Source organism: Juglans regia, chromosome 10, assembly GCF_001411555.2.
Source record: "Juglans regia cultivar Chandler chromosome 10, Walnut 2.0, whole genome shotgun sequence".
In the NCBI taxonomy this organism is placed as follows: domain Eukaryota; kingdom Viridiplantae; phylum Streptophyta; class Magnoliopsida; order Fagales; family Juglandaceae; genus Juglans; species Juglans regia.
Genome location: NC_049910.1, coordinates 22,362,358 through 22,385,393, shown reverse-complemented (window position 1 = coordinate 22,385,393; position 23,036 = coordinate 22,362,358). Strand labels below are relative to the sequence as shown.

Genomic DNA, 23,036 nt, shown 5'->3' with positions numbered 1-23,036 from the left:
GCCAAGACCAAAGTCAGGAAATTGTTGTGCTGATTAGGACAGGTCATCCGACCCGACCCGAGGGTCGATAATTTGGGCTGGTTACTCGGTTGAATTGTTCAGCCCTAGCTCCAGGTTTAGTCGGTCCGAGTGATTTATCAAATTATGCTCAAGATTGTTGGTCTGGATTGGATGACATTCTCTTGCTGACGTTTTACATGGGCTTAGATATCTGAAAGTAAGAATTTATTGCAAAAAAAAGGTCATCTTTTGATTATCCACCCTAAAGCCCCTTCGAATCTTTTAGATATATCTGTAGGCAAAGGGGTCATGACATCAAACTGGAATCTGCAAAACAGAAGCTTCGGTAGAATGTAAAGTGGCATACAAAATCTTTTCCCCATCAATCATAAAAGTTAGGCAACAATACACATCAAATGTTCCGAAGATGGACACATAATATATTAAATCACCTTATATAAAGCCCTCACCCCCCAATACTGGGCAACTGAAATGATATTCCTCCATCACCATCATCATACATGGTTCCAAAATGGAGAGAACCAGAGGATTTTGCAAATGGAAGCCCTTGATATGGTAATTTCTGGCACTAGAGCCACTAAATGATGTAGTAATCGAAGTGAAGCCAATGTTCCTGTAGTTATTAAATAACACAAACCAATTAAAGCAACAATTAAAAACATACAAAAGAACTGAGTGAGAGATGATAAATATTCAGTTTTATTACGAACCCAAAAAAATGATCAAGAAATTTACCTCTGCTGTTACAAAATAAATCCTACAAAAAGCACTGGATGTTGAGTTCAAAATAGGAGCAAGGATCAGGGATGTCACACTTGTTCAAGACCTAAAGCCACAACATATTCTCAAATAAGTTGACTGTCATTGCAAATAACCGTGAAGAGTTTAAAGCTGTATCCAAATTCTCACTCAATTAAACAAATGCCAGAAACCATTAGTTAAAGTAGCAAAAAAGAATGCTTTGACGGAAATGCAGAATGACACAGAGCATCATTTAACATGATTAACTTCCTGTAAAGAGTTTCTAATTATCTCCACAAAACTGATGAGAAATAAACTGACCACAACAGAAAATGGTTAGTTAGTTCTTTCTAACATCTCAGCTTGGAAGGGTTGGGCAGACAATGGTTAGTTCAAGTTCTTTCTAACATATAGGTTTGACATCTGGTTATATGCTTTCCACACCAACCAGCAAGGTTACGGAAAAATAATTACCTCAGGGTGCACTATTCCAGAAGTTCCAATTTGCTTCCCTTTATAAATGATGCTAGCTTGTGTACCGTGAAGAAACTCAGGCTCCTTCAGAAGATGGCAAGACAGAGGTACATCATCACCAAGTACTAATACAAAAAAAGAAAAAAGAGGAACTGCAATGGGCAGGAGGTGAGACAAGCCCTTACATTAGAAGGCTTTAGATAGTAGGTTGTATTGTCATTAGGTGGAACAAGCCCAATCACTTGCATGATTCTTTCCACCAGACCATGAATTATCTGCAAATCTTAAGTTAAAATTTACACACGCTGTTGAAATGCTTCACATGTAACACAAGAATGTACATTTTTTTTATGCAGACATTTTTATAGATAATAATTCTATTCAGAGGACATTTACATACACACATGAATGATACGCTTAATTACATAGATCGAGTTTATCCATCCAAAAAATTAACATATAAATTAGGTGGCTTATATTAAAAGTGGAGAGACTCCACACATTCATAATGCATCCAAATATTCCCCCAAATAATTAGATAATGAGGTTTAAATTATCCACACAATCTCAAAATCAAGGAAACAGACACTACAATAAGCAGTAGACCACTCAGAAAAAATAGTGCAAGCATAAAGATTCTAAGTTTCAAGTAAATAGTTTGACACGATTAAATTTATGATCCTCTCTCCATCCTGTCTTCCAAATGAAACTGCTGAATGATTCCACTATCCCTACCATCCACATAAAGCAAAGAAGAAAAGCACTCCAAATGAAACTGCTTTCATGCCGTCCAAACAATCTTCTTAGGCAGTACCCATCAACCACTCTTGAGGCATCTGCTATGGCCCGAAGGAAACACTAAGAGATCATGGCTCTCTTAACAAGGGTAATGAAGCAGCAGAAGATCAACGAACTTGCTCTTACATTTACACATGCCAACTATTCATCACAAAACATCGTTTGGGTTCTATTATCCAAAGTTAAGACTTGAAAGCCTCCTAAAGCAGCAGTCCAAAAGGGAAAAACCTTCTTTCCTAGAGACTTTGCTATCCCAAATACTTCTCCATGAGATTTGAGCATCATTAACACCTCCTAATGCCTCATAAAAAGAAAAAACTTCAAATTTAACCCCATGTTTCAGCTTCCAACATAATTGATCGGCCCCTTCGTGAACCAATATAATTTAATATAACAAACTACAAAGTGAATCCGCTAGTCTAATTCCCAAATGCTAAAGCATTTAAAAAAATAATATTGTAAGAATGGATCCACGCATCCTCAATACAGAAACTTGTATCTTTGGTAGTCACAAATAAATCATAAAAGAATTCTTTTAGGGACCCACAGATGCACAAAGCACACCCTTCCATCATCTCCTACCAAACACTGGACAAATCATGGAAACCTTTTCCAACCTGCCTGATACTTCTACATAAGACCTCACCAAACTTACTCCATTGTACCCAAGGATCCCCACGTTTTGCATTAGTAAAGTGTCTCCAAAACTGATCCCCTTCTTGTAACCATCTATTGAATAGCTCTTAAATAAATAAAATGGCAGATGCCCTACCTCAGAATGCAGTCTGGACTAATCGTGAAAGTGGATCAACTTATCAGGTTCCTTTTGAATCAATGACCAACGGGTATCATCACCCCAGCACTAATCAAATTAATATTTTACTTTATATTATGGCCATAATGCCACGATTAGTTATCCAGCATTGCATTGGAAGCGCTCAGTCTTCTCAACCCCAAATTTACATATATGAAAAGGTGAACACACCAAATTTCAATTCACCAAATCAAATGGAATCCTTCCCCTATCCCATCCATAAAGATTGCACTGCAACTATTCTCAATAGTGGGGGGGGGGGCAGTGCGAAGAGCAAAAGAAAATGGGTAAGTTGGATATGTACTGATGGCCAGAGGGTTTCACAATGACAAGTGGCAAAATGCAGGGTTCTAAACAGGTTTTCTTATTATATAAAAAAAAAATGATGGTTTTCTTATTATATATAAAAAAAAAAATGATGGTTTTTTTATTATTCTAAAAGTTGACTGTTTTCTAGCTCGAGTGAATTAATCAATTCTTGATGTTGGAACATTGCTTTGACAATCACTAAGTTTCAATGCCCACACAGTTACCAACTCTTGTTTGGACAAAGCCAACTTGAAAATGCAGATTTTTTTTATCGGTGAAAATCTAAATATATAAACTTGAATTGCCAGAAATGCGAGTCACAAACAATAAATGAAAACAAACTGAGATTAGCCATTCAAAACAACTATGATTAGTAAAAATAATTAAACTGAGTAAGATATCAATGCACCTCATATCCAGCAGCAGCACCACAATATAGTGCAGCAAGTTGGCGACGATTTATTGCACCTACATCTTTAGTCTCATCCAACCGCACTATGTCGCCAACTTCAAAAATCTAGAGAAGGGGGGGTTGAACTTTGTTGTTAGATACAGACTAGATAAAATGTACTTTGCCTGAAGATACAAAAATTAAGCCAATATATAAATAATGAATAAGATATCACTTTTTCCTATAAGCGAGATACTTTTTATAAATCATATCGAAAGTTCTAGCTAATAAAATCACATCCAGATCACATAATGCTTTGATTAAGGGGCAAAACACCCTTAGACTCAGTAATAATAGCTAAAGAATGTCCAATACCATAACAAGATCAGAGTGGATACTGTAGGCAGTTTGACACGTTCCTAGGCTGTAGCGTGTCATATCTACCCATGAAGTATCCAAGTCTCCCACTAGGGGTGCCGTTGAAGGCACCTCTATTTGGGATGGTGCTATAAAATAGATGGAACATCACTTAGGTGAGAGTGACTAAAGTGAGCAAGTTACTCTTACCTTTTTTTTTTTGAATAAATATAAATAGAAGCCACTATTGGGAGCATCCATTTTGCACACATGATGTGGCATCATCTAGACCACACATCTCCCCAAGTGAGTGTTGGGAACAATTAACTAGAAGCAGCCACGCAGTGAGTGCAAAGTGTGCACTGCTATAGTGGCTTCTCTCTAGCATTACTCTTTTTTTTTATAAGTAATAAGAAAATTTTATTCACAAGTAAATATGCATAACCTAAGTACACAGGAAGTATACAAGAGAAAACACCTAAATACAAGCTAGGAACTAGAATAGGCTAAAAGCAAATCATGAAGATTGTACCCATTCAAAACAAGAGCATTCGGCCTAAAACACAAAGTACTAAAGAAAAACTCTCTAAGTTCTCCCATTGAACGTTCTCGATATTCAAAGCACAACCCATTTCTTTCCAACCATAAACACCACATCAAGCATAAGGAGATCATCCTCCAAATAGCAAAAATACAATGACTCCCCTTAAAACCTTGCCAACAAACTAAGAGATCCACCACCCGCTTAACCCAAGCAATACCCGTCCTACCAAAAATCTCATCCCAAAATGTCTTAGCCACCTCGCAATGAAGAAATAAATGGTCAACAGATTCACCATCTTTCTTGAACATGTAGCACCAATCCACAACGATAAGTCCACGCTTTCTCAAATTATTCGTGGTCAAAATTTTTCCAAGGGAAGCCAACCAGCAGAAAAATGACCCACTAGGCACCTTAGATCTCCAAATGCACTTCCAAGGAAATTTATTAACACAATGACAAGTCAATGCCTTATAAAAGGCGCTAACCGAGAATCTGAAATTTCCAGCATGGCCTTATTCGCATGGACTAGTTCAGGATACCTTCGCTTCGTATTACTTAGTCTTGTTATGTCTTTTGCTTGTGGTTTTGTCATTCTTGTTGCTTTATTTTTTCTGGTTTTGGTTTCTTTTGGTATGCTGGGTTTTTGGCTGTACCCCAGATGCTTGTTTTGTAACCACGGTTTTCCTCCACCACAAGTGAGGATTATTAATAAAATTGGGGAGGGATCACTCTTGGACAAGTGACCCTAACTTTTTAAAATTTAAAAAAAAAAAAAAAAAAAAAAAAAAAGAATCCACAGCAAACTATCCTCCCTTCCCTGAACAATCCACAACATCTCAAAGCGAGCAACTTTGATCAAGAATGCTCTAACCTACCAAAAAAGTACATGGGCTTCCATTCAAAGGCCACTTTTTTTTTTTTTGATCGGTAAACAAAGTTCGATTGCTCAAAAGAGCAATAACCAAAGTATACAACACATATACAAAAACAACGCCTAGGTGTGCGAGTTTAGTGATACAAGGAAATCATGGAAGGTCATGCCATGATCGCCACTTACAATCGACCTACTCTTCTCAGCATCACCAAAACTAATCCCAAACGAGCAAAAACTTCATTCCTCAAAGTCATGGCAATCTCACTATGTATTAGTAGATGGTGTAACGACCCGACCCAATGTTATTAGGAAAAAATCTAATTGGCCTAAAATAAGTTTAATGGGCCGTATTGGAATAGCCTACGGGCTATTAAGATTTTGAAGTTATTATATTTTTATGGGCCATATTCGACAAGCTGGGAGTTATTATTTCTTGGGATTTAGTGAGGCCCAAAATTTTATATTAAAGTCATTAAGATTAGTTGAAAATTTTAGAAGAAATTAAGGGGCTGATATTTAGAAACGCAATTGAAATTATTGAGTTTAGCCCATGAAATGAATCCAAACCTATTAGGCCAATACCAGTTCCTCTATAATTCTAAGCCATGCACATCTCCACCTTCCACTAGGATTCATGCTCCAATAGAACTCTCTTAGGTTGTGTTTGGATGTTGAAGTGAGTTGAGTTGAGTTGAGTTGAGTTGAGTTGATAAAATATTGTTATAATATTATTTTTTAATATTATTATTTTGAGATTTGAAAAAGTTGAATTGTTTATTATATTTTATGTTGAGATTTGAAAAAGTTGTAATAATGAGTTAAGATGAGTTGAGAGATGTTTAGTAACCAAACGAAGCCTTACAATTCTACAAGTCATCTTCACATTAAAATTCCTAAAGCTTACCTGCTATATATACCTCGTAGCCCCTTGCACATGGCACTCCTTCCTCTAGCCTAGGGCTGCCGCACTGCATATACCAACTCTCTCCACAAAAGATTTCCTCCCCAAGCCACTCAGCCTTCACGATTTCTTTCCTCCAGGCCATGACCAAAACACTAGCCCCAACAGCAGACTGCCCCCTTATATAAACCACCGCCGCTACTGTCCATAACCCAGGCCCTCTACGTCACCCCTTGCACAGCAACGGCACGAGAAACCGAAGCCACCATTTTTTGCCTGTAACAATTCCTCTCTCACGTCTCCTCCCCTTCATGGCAAACACCGAAAAAAAATCCATTGCCCGCAGTGAACCTCCCACGGAAACCAGACCCACGCACCCACATGGAACCACCCACCATCCCTTCTCCCCACGCCACAACCCACGTAAACGACGCCAAACACCTCTATTTTAGCCCCACAAAACAGAGCATCCGAACCAGCTACTACACCTCTACTGCCAACGACGGAAGCTGCCACCCACTCTGGAGACAACGCAAGCGACCAACCCACCAAGAACCAGCCAACCTCCACGTTGCGCAGACAACTGCCATCGTCTCTCATGTTACACCACACACACACACACACACGAGCGTCAACCACCAAAACAGACAGCATAAAGGCTCTACTCCAGGCCGCCCATCACCGTCGTATGCCCCTCTATGCAGACCAGACAAAACGACACTACCCAACCACTGTTTCCAAGAAATTAGCCCTCGGTTTCTCTTCATACGTAAACGCTCCCTATGTTAATTTCCTTTCTCTCCTTCTCGCTCTATCCGTCTCTTGCTCAATATAGAATTATATTGGAGGTTTATGTACTTTACGGACTGAGGATGTTATATGAAAGGGTACATGCCGTGGGTCACTGTTATACAGGCCTGTCATGCAAATTATTCATCGAGTTTGGAGTTATAATACGTGCACGTAAATTTACAAAATTTACCGAGTTTGTGATCTTGGTATTGATCGTAAATTTTTGGAGAAATAATTACATGGAGATCAAAGTATTGGGGGCGATGACATTTTCAATTCTAAAGTATGTGACATTAAAAAATTTACATGTATTTTATAGGTAATCAGCTTCGTCCTGAAAATATTGGAATGACGTTTTGAGGTAAGTAGTATGATCATACCCTTACACGTATGTACGGTAAACGGCATGTCTTTTATAAAAGTATTATGCATGTACGCCCTTTGTTGGAAGCCCCTTCTATGTACCATGAAAATCTAAAATTTTACGTAAAGAATTATGCATCAAAATATTTATGAGATGTCATGATTTTAAGTGAGTGGAAATGATGACTTTGATACTACGTTTGAAGTCATGACTTTGATTCTACGTTTCTGCAAGTTGTCTAGAGTGAAAATCTTCCCCAACAAAGCCGTTCATACAAAAAATGATGCCTTTAGAGGTGCCTTTGTCTTCAAAATGCTCTTCCATGGAAATGAATTTGTGTTGTGCGCGGTCATGGTGTGGTAGAAGGATTGGAATGTGAATATCCCTTTCTTAAGAGCAGCACCAAAATATCTTCTTCACCTCCCCCCGACAATCGGGAGGGCTAAACATGGTCAAATAATGCCAAAAAAAACTTCAATTTCCCCATCTTGTGCATCTCGAAGGAATGTAACATTCCATTGGGGAAGACCATTGGAGATGATAAATAGATCCGCAATCAAGGCTTCTTTCATTCTTGCTAAGCTATGAACTTGTGGATAAACTTCCTTGAGTGCCCTATTGCATCATGCCAAAATTTGACCTTCAATCCATTGCCCATAGTAAAGTGAGTATTTGTTGCATGTGTCCCAACCTCTTCTTGTATGCTTCCATAGCCCCACTCCATAAGGTCCACTCACCCCATTAGAACACCACCCTCCCCATGACTCAATGAGATGACGATTCTCCACATTCCAAGGTTTTGTTTGGATGGACGTCTTGGTAAAGATCTTAATACTAGGTAATTTGACAAAAGAGGCATATCAAAGTAATGGAGTGGTGATGTTTGTGCAAACAGGATGATGCAAGCGTTGATCATCTTCTAGTAATTGCAGGTTGGCTGAGGACTTATGGGCACGATATTTGGCACTTTTGGATTGAGTGGGTTTTGCCTTCACAAATATCGTAGAAGCCCGAGATAACAAAATAACAAGAATCATTTTAATATCCCTACATTCAACAATTATTGCTATAAGCAACTCACTTGCATGGCTTTTAAGAAATGCTAGAGCTGTCTATTAGCATATGAAGATTACATATAACGATGGTATATTTAATTGAATACTTCTAAAATTTTCATATTTATTTATGATATGATTAAACAGCATGACTACATGAACAGAAAAATTACACAAAAGATTGTAAATTTTATATCTACGAATGTTTTATTTATTAATGACAATGAAACAACATAAGATTCCATAAAGAGAGAACTAGAACTAAGAATAATGGACCAACTAAATTGAATGCAATGCACAATTCAGAAATTATTAAATCTCCATGCTCACAACTCGGCTAACATAATACAAACTAAATTTAACTACCTAATAACATGGGCACAGTCAGACTCACCCACGGAAAAATCAATGGCCTATTGAGAAACTACAATGTACCTTTATGGGCTTTGGATGGGCTTTGTTCTGTCCAACAGTTTTCAATAGACCAGACATAAGACTGGTACGAGCAGTCTGTAAATGAAGCAATGTGTCAAACTTCAAATCAATAAAGAAAGTGGAGAAAAAAAACGAAGATAAAAGAAATAACTGACAGTGAAAACCAAGTAAACTAAGAAGCAAACCTAGAGTTTAGTGTTGTTGGTAACAATATACTAATTAGTAGGAAAACACACAAACCCCCTTAAATACCACCCAATTTGCAATCACCCCCAAACTAATAACTAATTACAATGTACTTACTTTCCACTTAAAAGGACAAAATTACACCCAAAAATTCTAAAAACTGAAAATCCCATATTAAATTAAAAAATTAAAATTTTCATAAAGATTTAAAATATTAAAGTTCAAAACTTTATTTTGAAAATGATTTTCATTTTTTACGTTTTAATATGATTTTTCAAAATTTTTTAAAAAAATTAAATTTTACATTTTTATTTTTACTTTGCTATAATTATTTTATATTGGATTTTTAGATTTCTTTAACTTTTTACTAAGGGTATTTATGTCAAAGTTCTTATGGGGGGTACATGGAAAATTGAGTAGTTTGAGGAGGTGATAGCCAAAATAAATATTTTTGGGGGTAATTGCAAACACAATGGTAGTTTGAGGGCATTTGTGCATCTTTCCCGATTAATTATTGAGCATAGACACACATTACAATCCAGTAGTTAATTTGGTTAAAGCTAAAAATGCATGCACCTTAATGACAAAATGGAAGTCCAAATCAGGAGAGCCACTTCAATAGCAACTTAAAATTGAGATACAGAAAATCTTGTTAAACAATCCACACAATTCTGGTTATAGACAATTCATTACTAAGTTGTCAGATACAACTTCCGGTTTAGCTTTGACTTGTGTTTGGCATGCATATCATGCAGTGATTCATCCTAATCTCATATTTATTGGGCGTGGATAGATATGCAACACATAAACATGTTTTCAAATAAATGCCAATAAAAATATAATTTGGAGAGTTGTGTGCAAGGGTTGGCTACCAACCCCAGTGACCTTGTTGATATGGAACAAATCTTAGCACGGAATGTTCACAACAGTGAGTTTGACAAAATATGGATCCCATAAAAAATTGTTAATGATGTAAAGGTGAAAAAATATCACCCTAGATATAAGTATATAAATAAATAACAGTAATAGTACCAATCTTATATGAGCTTTGTGCATTAATAATACATATTACCGGAGGTCAGATGTGGAACTGAAAAGGGAGACCTAACCAGCTAGCAAATCTACAAATGTCTTTTACATTAACAGAACTTTTTTTCTTTACATCCATACAACCAAACTTTTTTTCATTTAATCCTTTGCCTTGCATTAACCTTTTTTTTATCAAGTAATAAGATGAAGTGGCTCAAAGTGGACGCCACCAAAAAGAACACAACAAAACAAAACCCAGCCAAAAACCTTGGAAGATTTTCTCAGCAAGCATCTATTCAGTGGACACCACTTTTTTCAAAATGTAGAAAAAATATATATATCTCAAGAAATTCCTCAATCCAAACATTTTTTTCTACAGGTTCCACCACAACTTTTACAAAACCCAAAATAAATCAATTTCTCAATAAGATTTTAGAAGTTTTGAAGAAAATCTTTAATCCACACAAGACAACTAGTGTAAAAAAGGGTATCAAACAGAAGGAGAATGCGGAGGCAAATGACTTAAAAAAGGTATAACTGCCTTCTAAAGAAATGAAGGAGTTCATGATATGCATAAAGTCTTGATTTTGTTCAAAACAATTAGGAGACGTTTGGATTCGCAGATCATCTCAGCTCATCTCAACTCATCTCACTACTATTTATTACTATTCAACAACTTTAACTCACAAATCTCACTACTATTCACAACTCATCTCATTACTATTCACAATCAATCTCAACTCATCTCAAGTCATCTCAAGTCATCTTCGAATCCAAACGTCTCCTTATTGATTTGAAACAAAAGAGAGAATAAAAATAGCAAAGGGTAAGGACAGCAAAAGAAGACTTTTCAAAAAAGAATGTACCTAAACTGTGTAAAGAGACAATTAAAGGATATCATATCAGTAGAAGTTACAGCAATCATACCCTTCCAAAAATTATACTAGCAAAATGCACATTATCAGAGTATAATTAAGCACATAAGATTGAGAATACAAACCTCATTTTCAGAAGAACGAGGATTTTCAATAATCACCGCAGTGGAACCGTCATCTTCATGATTTAACATTGCAAAATTATCATTGTGTGAGCACAAAATAAATGACAAGACCTCGGTAAACCCACACATTGCCATCTAATAGGAAAATCAAACCAAAAAAATGTTAAACAAATAGAATGCAATAAAATAAGAGTACACAAGGAATGGTATCACTAATCAAGAAAAAGCTGCAATCTTATTTGTATCTTATCGGCTCTGTACCTCCAATCTGACAAGATGACTGAACTCTTCCAGGGGCAGTGGCCTCAAAGACACAGCCCTACCCTTTGAAATATTGTAACCCTTAGCAATCGCAATATCCTTAATATTATTGTAGCCATAAGCAATTGCAACATCCTTAGCAATGGAAAACATGTCATGTCAATACAAATACAAGTACAAACATGTTTGGTGCAGAAAAGATGCATTAGTTATATGACCAGGTTTAACTACTATTAATACCTCCATAACATCACATGGATGGAGAACATCACTTCTAGTTGGGGGTACAGATACAGTAATATCAGAGCTATTATCACCTGATACAGACTGCACAGCACTCAATTGCATCCGATTTAACAAACTAGTGACCTGCATGATAGGAAAGACAGTGAGGAGACGGAGCAAAAACAAGCTAAGCCATTGCATACGAGTAGTTACTTCCACTGAACATATAGAAATATAAAGTATACACATCATAACATGACAGCTACTACTCAGATTGCTAATTTAATGCTAGGTTTTACAGGAGCAATTAATAAGGAAAGTGTGACACCCCAACTTAAAGCTAGGATTTGGTTGTCATGCTGTCTCTATTGGGCCTGAGTAATTATAGAATCAGTGGACCTAGGGCCCATACAGTCAAAATTTTCTTTTTAAGAAGTTTATTTCCTTACATCTTGGAGTAGGTAGCCCAAGCCCATTTAGGCTTTAAGCCCATGTAATTTTCGGCCATTAACATAAGGGAGACACTTGCATTCATGCATGCAAGATGTTTTTTAGGATTTCTAGAAAACAATCATGAGATGAAGAAAGAAGAGTGCTTGGGTTGGCCAAGGAGAAACGACACATGGCACCCATGCATAGGAAACTCCTTAGATTTCCGAGGTGCTCAATGATGAGGGAGAAAGGGAGATTTTTCGGCTTTGGCAAGAGGATGTAGGATGCCACTTGGCATCCATGCATGAGCGTCTCTTGGGTTTTCGAGAGGAACAATGATGGGGGAGAGAGTGTGATACTTGGACATGACAAGAGGGTGCCACTTGGCATCCATGCGTGTGTGTCCCATAGGTTTCCAAGAAAGGATTGATGCTGAGAAGATTCAGCTATGCTACTTGGCATTCATGCAATGGGTGTCTCTTAGACTTTTGAGGAACAATGATGCAGGAGAGAGTGATTTTCGGTGGTTGTAAGAAGGGGTCATTTGGCACCCATGCAAGGAAGATTTTGGTAAGTACCGAGAAGAGGAATCATGGTGGAAAAGGGAAGAAGGGGGATCTCGGCTAGGGCAAGAAAGGGGCACCACTTGGCGTCCATGCGTGAGATTTGTCTGTCGATTTTAGTATTATGAAGAAAAAAGCAATGATAGGAGAGAGAAGCATGGGAAATCACAAAGGGTATTTAAACCCTAGCCATTAATGGTCCGCAATTTACATCCTAGAGGGAGAGCCGAAAAATCATTTTGTCCTCCATCAGATTTTCCCTCATTCTCTCCTCTCTTTCTCACCCACCTCTAGAAAAATCTCCACCATTTTCCCTCTCAACCAAACACCATTCATGCACTTCTACGTGAGGGATTCAGCCAACACCCGAGGAAGCTTTAGCTAGGTAAGCAAAAACCCCAACCATACTCTCTAGTTCATATCACGAAAATGCTAAGGGTGGAACTTAGAGGTCTCGGCTTGTGAGGGAAAGGGGTGTTTTAGTGTGTTGTAAGAAGCACAAAGGAAGAGAAGAAGAGTATGACCTTGACCATGATGAGCTAGGCCATGCTTGAATCGGTTTGAGTGTGGTCTTATCTCTAGGGTTTTCCTAAAAACGAATGCTAGATGGTGAAATGGTTGGAGAAAAACCCTTTGAGCGAGTGTGTGCTAGTCGACCATCATTAGGGTTTTCCAAATACCCACGAGTTACATGTCACACATGCGGCCTACTAGGGTTTGGTCCATGTGAAGGTGAAGCTTGGTGATAAATTTATTGTCAATCAGCCTCACTAGGGCCTTTTGCTGTGTGTGTATATGTGTGAGCCAAAGAAGTAAGAATAAACGAGGAAATTGGAAGGTTGGATGACTCCTAAAGCCGATTAGGGTTGAGAGTTGCTAGGAAGGAAGTTTTTAATCATCTAAATGCACGGGTTAGTGTATAGGTTTGGAAATCTCTTTCGAGTTCTAATGCTTAGAACGTATATATTTTCAGCTTGCTTGTTCGTTGGCATTCTTAATTAAATTCGGAGATTTGTAAGTTAGCCTTTAACTTACCCTTGGATAATGTAATCATGTTTTTGTGTAAACTTTGCATATGTATTGCTTGTGTCGATTTTTGATTGGTAAGTCCTTAAATGTTACATAGCATGTTCGCTTTCTTGTCATATTAAAGTATGTTTAAGCTTGATTGTTATGCTATGTCCAATTCTTGTGTTTGATTGCATTCATGCTTAAGTAACATGTTCGGCTATTGCATTTCTTTATTAAGTGCTTTGATGAATCATCATATGTCGTGCTCATACATTATTCCCGAATGAATAAGTCATGTTTATGTGATATGTTTTCCTTGCCATGCTGTTATGATACACGTACTTCACATGCCATGCAAGTTTTCGGGTTGAGTTTAGTTTTAATACAACCCCAATGCTAGAATGGGGAAATATCCTAGTGGAACTCCCATTTCCACTCAAGAGTGACTAAATTAGTGTGATAACCTTTGGGTTGACGAAGTATAGTCAAATGGATTTTGAATGGGATCTTTTTTAAAAAATTCCGGAACAAAGTAGTAGCACCTAACGTTAGTAGGTGCAACACACTCTAAATACAGTGAATGAGTTGCGAGCAGCCATATCAATTGTAAGCTTTTGGTGAATCTGTCTCAATCTGCCTGGGTGTCTCTGTTATGACGCATCCACAGCTGGTTGAAGGGTCTGAGATGTGGTGGGGTAACTAGCAAGTGCACACGGTTCATATGGGTAACCGTGAGGTATCCATACATTGTTTACATTGAATAAGAACTTATGTGATTGATATGAAATTGTAAATTTTTATATTGTTACAAGTTCAATGTTTTTGGAAATACAATAATGAAATTGCACGATCATGCTCATGCATCCATGTTCATGTTTACCCTATGCATATTTATCTTATCTGTGTATGTTTTTGGCATAACTTACTTAAAGTTCTTGAAATCTCGCTGTGGTAGTTTCTATTACCATTCCCCTCGGAATGGTAGAGGTTGTGACAAGACTTGAGGATAGAGAGTAGAATGGGGAAGCGCAAGCGCGAAGAGCCCCTAATAGTCCTTCAATCGAGAGTTGGCTCGAGGCAGCCGAAAAGTTCATATGTGATGTTTTGAAGTTATTTGAGGACATTCGAAAGATAGGAAAATGATTTGTACTTGCTGACAAAAACAATGTTTTGATGGTCATGAAGGGTAATAGTTCTGGGACCCTACTTTTGTATAGATGATTAAACTACTCATTTTGGGATTAATAGAACTTGTTTCGGTACCATGATCTATTGCTCAAACCAATGCCATTTGTATTTTTATTTTGGGATTAATAGAACTTGTAGGGTCATAGTTCTGGAACCCTACTGTTAGAAACATGCTATGTGCATTGCATGTTAACTGTCATGTGGGATATGTAACCTCGTATTGTATGTCCCGACACTACAATTACCGCCAAATCTCAAGCGGGGTTGGGGCTGTCACAGAAAAGGTTCTGAAGAAGATGAGAGGGCGCACAAGTCACACTGTTTGGTTAGGGGGAAAGCAAAGCCAGAGGATAATTCCAATAAAGCTCCAATTGTACTATAACTAATCATTTTGGAATAGGGTCTAGATGTGACTTGGGCCTCCCTTGAGGCTTTACAAATAATATCAAAACCTATCCCAACCAGAAATGTGAGACTTGAACAGTGTCACCTATGTTAGAATAACCCGATGAGGACGTCGATAATTTAAGGGTGAGGTTAAAGATTGTAATACCCCATATTGACTGACATGTAGGTGGTGTGTGGGATCTCATATTACTCGAGAGAAAAAAGTTATTGCTTTTTGTAATGATTCCAATGGGGCTCCAATTGTATCATTGACTAGTCCTTTTGTATTAGGGCTCAGATGTAGCTTGGGCCTCCCTTGGGGTATTACAATGCCATTTAGGGTTACTGGATGCTGCAACAAAGCCAAAAGGAACAAATTGGATGTTGATCACAATTAAGGAGAACGTCTTTCCAGATTTTGGTTCCTCTATGGCAAGGCCAAAAGGTACAAATTGCTCAAGCAAGGGGGAGGATGGTGACTTCTCTCACGTGATTGGGAGTGCTTTAGGTATCTCAAAAAGGCAGTGTATCAATGCTAGATTTGTCTTCACTTAGTATTGGTGAAAGGGCCAGGCACATATAAGCGTAAACATTGCTTGTAGCCAACAAAAGTGCAAGCTTGTGCCTTAATTGAAGTAAAGCACTCTTTTGTAAAATAATATATGCATAATAAAATATGTAAAAAATTAAAATATGGGAATATATTTAGCTTATTAACTCAATTTGTTAAAGCATGTGAAACATGACACTCAAGTGATCAACTTACTAAACATAGCATTCTAGTCAATTTTCTCTTACGTTACAAAATATACACAACCACGATATTTGATAGCCACAATTGAAGTACATGGTTGAATCAAAATAACCCCAAAGTCAATAACCAAAAATGCACAAATATTGTAGGTATTGACTTTGGCACTAACATAAGCAATAAAACGCAATTCTATAGTTATTGAGCACAAAAAAGGGGTCCAAACAAACAGAAAAAGTTAAAGCCATTATTCTATATTTTTTCAAAAACCTACAAAGCACACTTTTTGAGATTTAAGCTCACAAAGGAGAGTGCCAAAAGCAGACTTAATGTGAGCCTTTATAAATGTGATTCACTTTTGGTAAGTGAAATACTTTGCGCTTAAGCATGCTTTTACCAACACTGCGAGTCCGCCCTTGTTTTTTTTTTTTTTTTTTTTTTAACTGTCAGGGAACCTCTCCAAGGCAGGCCTTTCGGACCCACCCTACAAGTCTGCCCTTGTAGTGAATCACTGTACTCGAGATGGGCCCTTGCATTGCGAACCCTTGAATATCTAGATAATAAAAGGTTTTAAAGCATTAAAATAACTAACTTGTTTTATCAACTAGATACTAAAGGTCCATGACTCTTAGTCAGGGTAGAAGGAAGGGGAGGGGTTCTCTTAGTTGTTTATGAAGCCTAAATACTATTTTAGAATGTGAAAGGATTAAACAATGAGGTAAAATGCCTAAGGGTGGGTTATTGAGTTCTTCATCAAAGAAAGGTGGGTTCATAAGTTGGTGGCATTTGCCATGCTGTAATGGGAGAGATTTCAATGTCAATCTTTTTCCAAGTGAGATAATGTTTGATACTCATTTGCGTCCAGCTATAGTGGAAAACAAACACCAACAAAAAAATATACAAATATATGTTGCTGGTTGGTGCCATACATAAAGACCAAACAAATAAAGAAATTTCAAATACCAAAAAATACAGCGCCGCTTCATTGTGAGCTCTCCCACACACACATAAATCAATAACAGCCTCTGCCATGAATGCACATTTAAGGTTTCATAAATCAAGAAATAGATATATAATGTAAAGAAATTGAAATACCTTGTCAGCATCCAAGGGGACTCCAATTGCACCAGTAATATAGGATAGAGAGACGTCCATGCTGTAGACAGACAAATCAGGACAAATATATGACTTCCCATCCGAGTATATCACTTCAACTGGCTCAATTTCAAACTTCCTTTCACAATGTTCTGAAAAGGTTGTCACCTAGGACAATAGAAGAAAATCATTCATTCATAGACTCTAAAACACTACCAAAATCCAAAGCAGCCAAAAATTTCCAGGTTACCATTGTGTTCAAAACAATCTTGGCTTTTGTCAAATCAGTGGCAGTACATTCAATGAACACATTCTTCGTCTTTAGAGTGATAGCTGAATGGGCACCATTGATAATTGGGGGCAGAGATAAAATAGTTCTGCATCAACAATAGAATTTTCAGGGGGAATAAAAACACATTTTAAAAGATTAAGAGCATATAAATACCTACAACTATGCATTCAGTATATAAAGGAATTAAAAGCATGTACATAGGCTAAAAGACTTTCTTGTTCCATGAATATTCAAGAAAGACAATAGAGTTATATTTTTAGTACTCTCAGTATAAAGAGCAATAGGAACTCAATGTCTTCAGAGCAGATACCTTAAACTACTTAAGACAAGAAAGTCATCATACCTGTTACTGTCATATATAACAGGGAACACTGGTGAGCTCTCAATTATGTGCAAAAATTTCTTGAGTTTCAAATCTGTCTGCCACAGCAAGATTAAACAAAGATCAAGAAATTATATTCTAATATCTCCACAACCAATAAGTAAAATATAAAAGCTCCTACAAATCGTGCACAAGCAATGTAGGTGCAATCACCAATATCTTAATCTAAGACTCACTTTGTAAAACTCCATCAGCTCATCAGCTCTGAAATTCTTCACCTAAACTCCAAAAGAAAAAAAACTTTAAGCAATCAGTTCTAACATTATACACTGCAACTTCACAATATTTTGCCATTCAAAAAAAGAAGATATAGCATGACAAAGGCAAATTTTCTTAGACCACTGCCATCTACAAAAATATAGGAAGTTCTGTGATTAATCAGAAGATTCTCTGGTCAACCAGAGAAGAAGAAAGGGCTCTCATTTGAGGCACAAACTCTCTTTGTTTATAAGTTGTCAACCACATGCTTCAATTTCCTTGAAATGGATACCAAAACAGAAGAAATGATAGCTTATATATCAAGTACAATAAACCAATGGGAACAAGGTTGGTTTAAAACTCTGAATAACAACAGGGAAATCTATTGCTTGCTACATGAATACAATTTCATTTTACCCAGGAAAAGACATCTTTCTTCAATGAGATTTTAGGGAAGAAGACCCTTCAAGCATTCTGTAATTCTTTTCAGTCACAAGACTGAGTGCTCATTTTTTATAATATGTTTCTCATGACTTTATCAGGTAGCACTGATTCTGATAAAGTAACAATACATTTGGACAGTGTTTAAGAACTGAATCAAAATATGAAGGTTACCTGCTTCAGTGGCACAAAATTTATACTTGAAGGAGGCAAAGCCTGCAAATAAAAGAAAAATTAAAAGAAAAAAAAAAGAGTGAAATTGTAAGTTACTGATGCAGTAGATGTTCTTACTTCAGTTCACACAACCTTCAAGTATTATTTAAACTAAGCAAATTAATGTGGAATAACCTCGTAAAATTGTTTTATAACCTCATACAAAAATGAGAGAGAAGCAACTTCCCAAAGCAAACATGTTCGTGGATATGCTCAACACACTAAACACTTAAAAAGGAGAAAGAGAGGAAAATCTTCAACAATCGGACAAACAATATAAAAGCCGCATGTCCTAACATAGGATTGGACAAGTCAAAAAGGTGAATAACAAATTAATCTAACCATCTAGAATAAGGAGTGTTTTCTTATTGGCACCAGATGTCCGAGAACAAAATCCCAACTAATCCTAGAGGTGCACAGGTCCTTGGTAAGGAGTTTCTAGCAAGCGCACCTGGAGAGGACAAGGAGTTAATAACTTAAAAAGTACAGACCACATAGAATACTTCAGACTGGAATTAGATGGTTGTCTTGTTTACAAGCAGATTATACGTATGGACGGGCCAAAGGGGTGATAGGTCTCCGAAAGCCTTTGACCTAGGGCATAAACTTGTCCCTTCATTCCAAAGATGTCCAGCCATAAAACATTATCCAAGACACCAAGAGGAATACATAGCATACTGTAACAAGAAGAATTAATATTGGAAAAACCTACCTCATATGTGAAAGGGCCATGTAATGTATCCAAGTCGTGAGTTCCAATGGCAACTAGGGTTCTTCGGCTAAAACATTATCAAATGCAAGCATGTAAAATGATAGATTACATAAAATCTTTAAGGAAACTTTAGATAAAAGATCCACACATAAAATCTTTGGGCCATGTAACTAATTGATGCTAGTTTTGGCGGATGGGGGGATCTGCTAAAAACTACATAAGCAAAAAAGACTTTATATACTTTAGGTCAAAATTAAGGTTTAATATATAACCTCATAAGATTTTTCAAAACTTTGTGCACTCTTTGATGCTTGTGTTATTTGCATATCATTTAAACAACCATACATAAAACATAATAAATAAACCCTGTTCTATCTAGATTTCGTGGACAAACACAATCAAAAAGTAATCTTCAACTTTTAACACGTCCAAGCATTTTCTTGGAGATAATAATTATGCCAAGTTACATATTATAAATGAAGCTGTGAGTTAGGATTCACTACCGGCAAATGTTTTGATGGAGCTTTTCTTGGAGATCCATAAAGCTGTTATAACTTCCTTCATCAAATGTTATACCTCTTAAAACAGCACAAACAACATAGGGACGAATTGAAGCTGTCTGCAATGGGAGAAAAGGAAGAGCTCATACCCCAAGAAAATCAGCTGTCACAATAAGAATTTATGAAAAAAAAAATAGATCATGGATTTGTGAATTTTGGGGATAAACAACCTCTGGTTTCACGTGCATTTTAATCATTGATTCTCTACTAATGTTAGCCACATTATATTTCGGCATCTCCTGCTGGCCATTGAAGATTCGAAGAGCCTGAGCAATTCCTTCCAAGCAAAGCAAATCGTATCTGTGCATCTCAAAACAATATAATTATATTTCTTATAAGCAATAAGGAGTACAATTAAGGATATGTGGTGTATGAGATCTCACATTGCTAGGGAATGAGAAGTTCTTGCTCTTTATAATGTTCCAATGGGTCTCCAATTGTATCATTGACTAGTCCTTTTGGAGTATAGGCCATGTGGTTTGGGCCTTTCATTAGGGTGTTACATTTGCACATTTACCTTTTTGCTCCTGAGTTTTCAATATTATCATCTTGCTCCATTGATTTTACAATTATATCAATCAGGTCCCTCCATCATACTTTTGTCACATAAACTATCGGAAATGCTATCCAATAATGCCAATAACAGGCATGCCGCATGGCTAAAAACATTTAAAAATATTAAAACCACTGTTTAAAATATGAAAAAAATCATTAAATCCTTCTTACCAAAATTGCTTTTGAAAAAAAAAAATCATTTGAATCCCAAAATCTAAAATTATATGAAGTACAAAAGAAACTACAAAACACATTTAAAATAACCAATTTTTAAAAACACAAAGGAATTAAAAATTCAAGATACAAAAATAATAAAAATTTAAATCATCTAAACCTAAAAATCATTTGAAATTATATGAAGTAAGAAGGCACATAAAATCCTAAATCTTCCCTTCTCAAATTTTTTTCACAAAAAGCAAAACATTTAAATCCTAAAATCATTTCAATTATATGAAGTAAAAAGGCACTACAAAACTTTCCTTTGTTTTGGATTTTTAGCATTTGGGACGCCAACCTAGATTTTTACATTTATAAAAAATCACTTTTTTGCACTTGGTTTGCCAACCTAGTTTTTGGATTTTTGTTTGCATTTATTTTGCTTTTCTATTTTAGGCTTTTTTTTTTTATATAGGACACTCACTACAGTTGTATTTGGAAACAAGAGGGATGTGAAATTCTTGATCCTCACATCAGGGAGTTTCGAGTTTGCTACAGTTGGAAAAAATATTGCTGCGTTTCTCTCTTATGGAATGAGTGCACTGATGGCTATTTCCAGTGATGATTTCCGGAAATGGTTCTCTGTTTCATTCCCATTTTTTCTTATTTTAGATCACAGATTATTATGAATCAGTTTGTGCGCTTTTGGGTGGAATCGAAGGCTTTCGAGTTTTCACCAGAAGCATGGAGGTATAATAAGCAAAGCTGTAATGTAACCCGTGAACCCAATATAAGTCGACTAGATTATAATAAGCAAAGCCAAAAAAGTATTTAATGAGAAAAAAAAACTTGTAGCACATAAGCGGAAAAACCAATCCGACAAGTAAACCAGTCAAATTGAGCAAATATAAAGATAAACTCTGTAGCAACTCTACAGCTACTTTTGAAAATTTAATATTCTAATAAGCCTATACTTAATAATAAGTAAATAGAAATCTCTGATATCAATTAAAACTTCTACTTTCTTTTTATAAGTAAAAATAGTGGGATCTAAGGGGGATTTTAAGTCCCGAAATTAGTCGGGCTTGTTTGGACACCCGGTGCCAATAAAAAACACTTACAAAAAAATCGACGACATTTTGTATATGAAATAGTAAAATACCTATTGGCAGGGATCTCAATCTTGTAGATAACTTCTTCATCTTCGCCAGCATCCTCCTCTTCCAAATGCTTTTCCTTTCTAATAATCGCTTTCTCGGTAGTCTGGGACAACCAAAAGAAATATATTCTCAATAAAAGTACCATAATCTCAAAATCATTAATATTAACAACAAGAATAAAAATAGAGAGAAAGAAGAGGACAGAGTGCACTAAATGCTTACGACGTCGTCGAGCTCGATACCGAACCTGAAGCAAAGGTCTTCGAACTCTTCCTGCGCTGTGATATTCCAAAAGAAAAACAAAACCATTTCATCAAATTTTCTTCGAAAAGAGGAAAATGCATGGAAATACATATAAGAAAATTATCAATCTCACTGTAAGTTTTTCCGAGGGCTGCGTACAGTCGATCCCTTCCCACGCTGATAGTAGGCATGGTTGATAATTCAGGAAAATAGTCTGCAATTGAAAATGATGTGTCACAGGCGGCGCATCATAGGGTTTGAACCAGTTTACTGAGAATAGGAAGAGAAGGCTCGGGTGAAGGGGTTGACTCGAGAAGACGTCACGTGGGGTTCAACTAGTTTACTACTGTACTTGATTGTGGGTAAGCTGTTAATGGCCCCAGGTATTAGTCTGATTAATGGGTCGGGCCACATTGTAGTCTAGCCCAATCTATCAGTCTTGATATTATTTCCGTCATTGTATTTAAGCCCATGGCCACAGCATGTTATGTTCTTTGTTTGTTGTCTCAGGAATGTTCAGTAATCATCTCATCTCATTCACTTCTCAAATATAATTCAAATATAAATAATTTTAAATTAATCATTATAATTTTTTCAAACTAATAATAGTAACTTTTCCAAACTTTTAAAAAAAAAATTTGACTTTTTCAAATCTCAAAAAAAAATTATATTATAATAATATTTTAACTTTATAATATTTTTTATTCAATTTTCTCTCTTCTTTCCCAAAATCTAAAAAATTCTTAAGAAAATGATAGTACCATGAGTTTGCCCCCTCATTTTGACCGCTCAAGCATTTTTTTTTAATTTTTTGTTTAATGGGTAAGGAAGTGATTTTTAGAGTATTGATGTATTTTTTTATTTTTTAAAAATATTTAAAGATGTTTAAAAAATGTGAAAAAGAAAAGAAAAGAAAATAAATATCAAACTTGTACTGGTGTGCAAGCCCAGCGGTCAAATCTAGGCGATACATTAGCAGAACCCAAATACTTGACTCAAACTTTTTCATTATTATTCACAAATCATTTTAATACTATTCAAAAAATTCTAATCTCATCTCATTCTTAAGCATCCCTTTAGTCCAGTTCATGGCCTTAGGAAGGAAATGGTAGTGCATGACAATAGA

General features: G+C 36.4%; 1 protein-coding gene across 1 annotated transcript; it reads right to left on the bottom strand.

The window, feature by feature from the left end:
• Window positions 1–232: 232 nt before the first annotated feature.
• On the bottom strand, window positions 233–22,255 carry LOC108990038 (phenylalanine--tRNA ligase beta subunit, cytoplasmic-like). The gene is made up of 20 exons (XM_035694681.1): window positions 22,044–22,255; window positions 21,890–21,945; window positions 21,670–21,770; window positions 19,967–20,096; window positions 19,740–19,855; window positions 19,237–19,303; window positions 18,486–18,527; window positions 17,849–17,890; window positions 17,634–17,710; window positions 17,249–17,375; window positions 16,999–17,166; window positions 11,587–11,715; window positions 11,347–11,481; window positions 11,086–11,220; window positions 8,871–8,945; window positions 3,567–3,674; window positions 1,422–1,511; window positions 1,237–1,320; window positions 757–847; window positions 233–634 (listed from the first exon to the last, which is right to left on the bottom strand). The coding sequence occupies exons 1-19, from the start codon at window positions 22,099–22,101 to the stop codon at window positions 779–781; spliced, it is 1,809 nt and encodes a 602-aa protein (XP_035550574.1). The 5' UTR covers window positions 22,102–22,255; the 3' UTR covers window positions 233–634; window positions 757–778.
• Window positions 22,256–23,036: the final 781 nt, after the last annotated feature.

Coding starts and splice junctions, on each gene's coding strand:
- LOC108990038 (XM_035694681.1), bottom strand. CDS start 22,101: ATGCCTACTATCAGCGTGGGAAGGGATCGACTGTACGCAGCCCTCGGA. Junction 21,946..22,043: donor AGCCCTCGGAAAAACTTACA/GTGAGATTGATA, acceptor GGAATATCACAG/CGCAGGAAGAGTTCGAAGAC. Junction 21,771..21,889: donor GTATCGAGCTCGACGACGTC/GTAAGCATTTAG, acceptor TGGTTGTCCCAG/ACTACCGAGAAAGCGATTAT.